Consider the following 5,774-nt stretch of genomic DNA (forward strand, 5'->3'; position numbering starts at 1 on the left):
TATATATATATATATATATATATAGGCCTATTCAAGGAAGAACTGAATTGTTTGTGGTAACTGTGAGAACCAATCTCAACCAATCATTTTAATATATTAATTATACAATTAAAATCAAATTAAAAAGGTATGTTAGTCAATTCCTAATTTAATATTAAATTTTAATTTTTAAAATGGAACCGTTTCAAATAAAATAGTTAATATTGATTTACATTCCTAAAATAAAATATTAATGTGATTTAGCGAAATAATTTCAAAAAAAATAATCAGTGTGTGTAAATCTGATGAATCACATGGAATCACACATATTTGTTGAAGATTGTATCCATAATATTTAAGAATGTGGAATCAATAAGTTTTTTCTGCAAAAATTTCATCCTGGAGATTGATAACGTAATGAAGAACAATGGTAAAAATCCTATTGATTCTTCAATTCATGTCAATTCTGATGAATATAGTGTATATGTCAATTCTCATGAAGAAAATATAGATGTTATGGAGGTTGTAACCTGGGAGGCTAATGAAGAATTTGATGTAGGACTTTCTCCATTAAAGATGTCCAAAAAAACTGTGAAGAAATCGGTTTGGTAGAAGATATTGAAACTCATGTAATTGATGATAAAACAGGCTACACATCGAACAATGAGATTCAGAATGATGAAAATCCAGGTTTTTGTTTCATACAACTGTTGAAAACTACGTTAATTCTACAATATAATGTGCTCAACCTGATTTGTATCACAGTGTGTTATCCAAATTAGTTATCATCACCTCGTTCACTCTACTTATATTTTTGGTGTGATTCTTGAATTCTTTAATATCTTCTTGGTGTGATTCTTGAATTCTTTAATATCTGCTTTTTTATGTCTATTAATTTTAGATGTATTTTGTTGTATTAGAACCTGTAATGCCTCTATATGTATCAATGATTTAGGCATGGTTGTGGTACCGTGTATGTAAATACAGTATATTGTTGTGCAAACTTGTGATACATTATTAAATGGTCCTTGTATATGTTTTAATTCATGTTTTCAGAATACTTCTTACTGTCTACTCTGTATTGGTTTTATCTTCTTGTTTTGATTATGGAAATCTTTAATATCTACAATTATATGTGTATCTTCTTGTGGTACTGTGTATATAAAGACAATATATTGTTGTGCAAACTTGTGGTACATTAATAAATGGTCCATGTATATGTTTGAATTCATGTTTACAACTATTGATCAAGCAGAACAAGAATTATCAATATCACCAGGTGGTACTAATTGGTATACTCTTGTAGTCGAATAAGTTATCAAGCCCATTATAGGATCTGCGTATCCGTCATTGGATGTAGCAGAATCGATATACCAAAAATATGCTGAGACGGCTGGATTTGAGGTACGACAATCAACCCAAAAGATTAATCCTGATGGTGTAATACAGAATAAATACTTCGTATGTAGTAGGTTTGGTTTGCCATTGAAAATGTCGTTTGATTTGATGGTACGCCGTAAACATCAAAGAGAAGTGTGGAACTCCAATATTAAAAGGACCGGGTGTACAACAAGTGTGAAGTTCCGATTGATGAAAGGAACAACAACATATGAGTGTTACGGTTTTGAAGAGGACCACAACCATTCACTTTTGAGACACGAGGATATGGATTTGACCAGAAAAGGACGCCAAATGAAATTTTCAGATCAGCGATTTGTTCATGATGCCGGAATCTCAAATATGGGTGCCACACGGGCGCATAAGTTGCATACGTCTCTAAGAGGAGGGTACGAATACGGTGGTCCAGCGGTTGTCGATTTTCAAAGTTATAAGAGGGACTGCGACAATTTTGTCAATGACAAAAAAGAGGGATGCTGATCATAATTTCTTTTTCGAGTACAATTGTGTTGGTAGCGAGTTGCATACTATCTTCTAGGTTGATGAAGTAGCTCGATTCAATTATTCTGAATTTGGAGATGTAATATCTTTTGATGCTACATTCCGAACAAACAGGTTCATATATTTTGCTTTAAAAGAAGATGGCCTTATTTATAAACTACAGTTACTGATATGTTTATTGTTTCAGACATTCCATGGTTTTTGTTCCCTTCACTGCGGTTGACAATCATAACTGCAATGTCGTTGTTGGATCGGCTTTGGTTGGACATGAGCATGTTCCAAATTACAAGTGGCTACTCCAAGCATTTTGGAAAACACATTCAAAGCCCCCTATGATGATTCTTACCGACCAATGTCCTGCGATGAAGCAAGCAATTGCATCAGTCTTTCCAGATTCAAGGCACAGGCTTTGTATTTGGCACATCATGAATAAAGTTTTGAACAAGGTTATAAAGAAACCGAAAAACCTTTACTTGCAGTTTAGTTACGTAATTAAATCTGTTTACTCTTTATTTTCTTACATAATTAATTTACTTGCAGTTTAGTTACGATCTTCATAATAATACCACGTTTAAGAAACAATTTTTCAAGCTCGTATGAAACATTCACATATCACCTGATGAGTTTGAGAGTAGATGGATGGTTCTTATCGAGGAGTTCTCCCTTCAAGATCATCCATGGTTGAAAGATATGTTCGCTCTAAGATCCCAGTGGATACCCGCGTATTTTAAAGAGCTTCCAATGTGTTGCCTCATGAAGACAACATCCAGGTCGGAAAGTGCGAACTCTTTCTGTAACTCTTTTTCAAAAAGTGGAAACAATATTTTTCAGTTTATGTTGGGGTTTGAATTTGCCTTGGAGAAACAACGTCGGGAGCAACGTCGTCTTGATTATCACACGAAAACTACCTTACCTAAATGGTTGACCTATAGCCAGCTTGAGAGGCACGCCTGTGAGATTTACACGCGTTCTGTATTTTTTGAGGTGCAAACCAAGATACACAGGGCTCCCTGGACATGTTCAATTAAGAGTGTCAATTCAAATGAGGAAGCTGAAACATATTTAATTGAACATTTAGACAAAAGAGATGAGAAAATAGCAGAGTATAAGGTATGTTCATATAGAAAGTCATTTATTATTGGTTTTAATATTATTGTTTTTCTTTGAACAACATTTCAATTGTGATATTTGATGTTAGACGTTTATATTATGCACAGGTTGTTCGTAACTTGAAGGAGTCTACCGTTGTTTGTAGTTGCAATCACATCGGTCGTCATGGTTATTTATGCAGACATGTGTTCAAAGTTTTGCAAAACGCCGGTTTTGAATCTATACCTGAAGAATACATTTTGAGAAGATGGAGACGTGACCTTATACATATTGAACTTCAAAACAGCTGTCAAAGAATATGCGACGTAGGCGAGGATCAACAGAGAATAATTAATGATACATATGAAATCGTCGATGATGTGTTGGATATATTAAGAGATGACAAAGAAAAACTAGAATCATTTGTGGCTACACTCAAAGAAATGAGAGATGATGTAGCMAAAGATCGCACATATGAACCTTCGATGAAACGTAAAGAGCGTGGAATAGAACAAATTCTTGGTTTTACAAGACCTGATAACATTGAAATACATCCTGCTACTGGTATAAGAAACAAAGGTTGTGGTACGTCCAAAAGATTGATTGGTACAGCTAAGAAAGCAGCAGTGAAGAGTAGCAGGCCTAAGAGGATGTGTAGTGGTTGCAAGATGATGTCTAATCATGATATCTGTAACTGTCCAAATAAGACAAAGTAGGACTATTCTGTTTTTTATGTTTCCGATCCATTTATTTTTATATAAATACACTTATCAGTTTTTTTTATGATATCGATTGAATTGAATTCGTAGTTTTTATCAGTTTTTAATGGAATTATATATGTTTATGTACTGTGTTGAGTATAAGTTATATAGATATAGTATAAGTTATATAGATATAAAATATAACTGGTTAAGTTGGTTTAGCAATTCTTGACTATTTGCATGATGCATGATTCATGGTTTATAGTTATGATTCAATGTGGAACAATATGATACATAATAGAAATTACCTTGATAACAGTTTTCACTATTTAATTCATGATTTGTATTTATGGTTTACTGTATGAAGTACTGTGAAACAATGTGATACGATGTGATACATATGATACATAATCACCCAGTACATACATGTGTGATATCAATTTTAGTAATTACTTCATGATTCGTAATTATGATACATAGTCCATACATGTATTGCAATATGTGATACCAACCATTAAACAACTTAATGAAATTAGACAACATATGAAATACGCAGAACAATTTATGTATTTAACAAAAAAWTTCGAAATATCCATTTCATATAAGCTAAATACCAGACGTTTATGTCTTAAATACAAAAACCCAGCTTAACATATCAGTTAGAGAATCTGTTCCAAACAAGTTACAAAAGTAACTACCATTTACTGTATACTATATAAAATACTATTCCAAATCAGTTCTTAAATACTTGCGAGTCTCGCTTCCCTGTTAGATTATGCGCATTTAAGCAAACACGTTTTCTCCTTCAAATCCAGTGCGATAAACTTTTCACAATCTGCTATCACAAATGGTCGTCTAATGTTGATCTCTGAAAGCAATAGTTTAGCAGTGTATTTCCTTCTCAATAATTGGAGTTGTTTGACTTGGTTTGCTCCTTCTACATCTAGTCCTGATTTCCAACAGTAAGGCAGCTCCCCCATGTAGCACTCCATATGACACATCAAGAATACACCACAATCATGAGAATTCTGTTTAGTAGACCATTTCAATGCTATCTTCACCGGATCTATCCCAACAAAATCTTCATACAATGGATGACCTACCTTCTTGAGATGTTGTATCATCAAAAAATGCTGCAAGAAAACGATAAATATGACACTCAAATCAATGTATAAATAAACATAAAATGAATGAATTAAAAATATAGTTTGTTTGAAGTTCCTCGCCAAAAGATCCGGTATTTCCTCATATTGGTTGGGTGCTTCAAGATCTTGCTGAAGGTTATCTATAACCAATATGGAAGGACGTTTGAAGTTGAACACCACCACAAAGTAATGCATGTCTCTAACGATGGGAAAGAATAACCGCAATTGGTAGTTGTGTGTTAAATGTAATATCTAAAAAACACATAATAAATGTGGTTACTACATATTAACTCACCAAGTCAATTGATTTGAAGGTAACCATGTTTGGATCACCTCCAACCGCTGCCAATAGATTGTCAACAAACATATCCAGCTTAACATCCTCCTTTATTTTTGAATCAAGCATTGCTGTCGACTGGTTCAACAATTTCGTTGTTAGAAAATTTACAAGTTTGTATAAATGATTTACGTTATTTATATAAGCATACTTACAAGAATTGCGTTGTGCATAAAAAGCCTTCTCGGTGATGATTTGTTCCTAAAACGCTATTCGTAGTTTAGTAATGCTGCCCAACTATCAACGACATTACTATATATCTGTGTTCGTGCACATAGGGATTCTATCGTCCCTCTCAACGCAACGGCTCCTGATTTGGTCTCAAATATAGATTCACTGCATCATATAATCGGAAGTAGTAAGTTAATACCATACTTTATTTGGTATATGTATTAAACATAATATATTAAAAGGTAATGGTACTTACCAAGTTGGTTCTGTTGATGCATTTATCCAATTGCATATTTTCTTCTCAGAGCTTGTCTCTACTTTATCGATCTCCACACATCATTTAACATAAGGAGATCTTAGTGATTCCCCTAAGTTCGCATCCCTTCTTGATGCTTTAGGTGCATCACATATTGATTCCACTTGTGCGTTTGGTGAGAACAACGATTTTTTGAA

At 33.5% G+C, this 5,774-nt stretch overlaps 1 protein-coding gene across 1 annotated transcript; it reads left to right on the top strand.

The window, feature by feature from the left end:
- Positions 1–1,470: 1,470 nt before the first annotated feature.
- Positions 1,471–3,683, top strand: LOC112528447 (protein FAR1-RELATED SEQUENCE 8-like). Its single transcript, XM_025139473.1, has 6 exons — positions 1,471–1,788; positions 1,916–1,992; positions 2,066–2,324; positions 2,419–2,472; positions 2,710–2,988; positions 3,096–3,683. The coding sequence occupies exons 1-6, from the start codon at positions 1,471–1,473 to the stop codon at positions 3,681–3,683; spliced, it is 1,575 nt and encodes a 524-aa protein (XP_024995241.1).
- Positions 3,684–5,774: the final 2,091 nt, after the last annotated feature.

The sequence above is a fragment of the Cynara cardunculus genome (genome assembly GCF_001531365.2).
Source record: "Cynara cardunculus var. scolymus isolate 2C chromosome LG 15, CcrdV1, whole genome shotgun sequence".
NCBI classification, from domain to species: domain Eukaryota; kingdom Viridiplantae; phylum Streptophyta; class Magnoliopsida; order Asterales; family Asteraceae; genus Cynara; species Cynara cardunculus.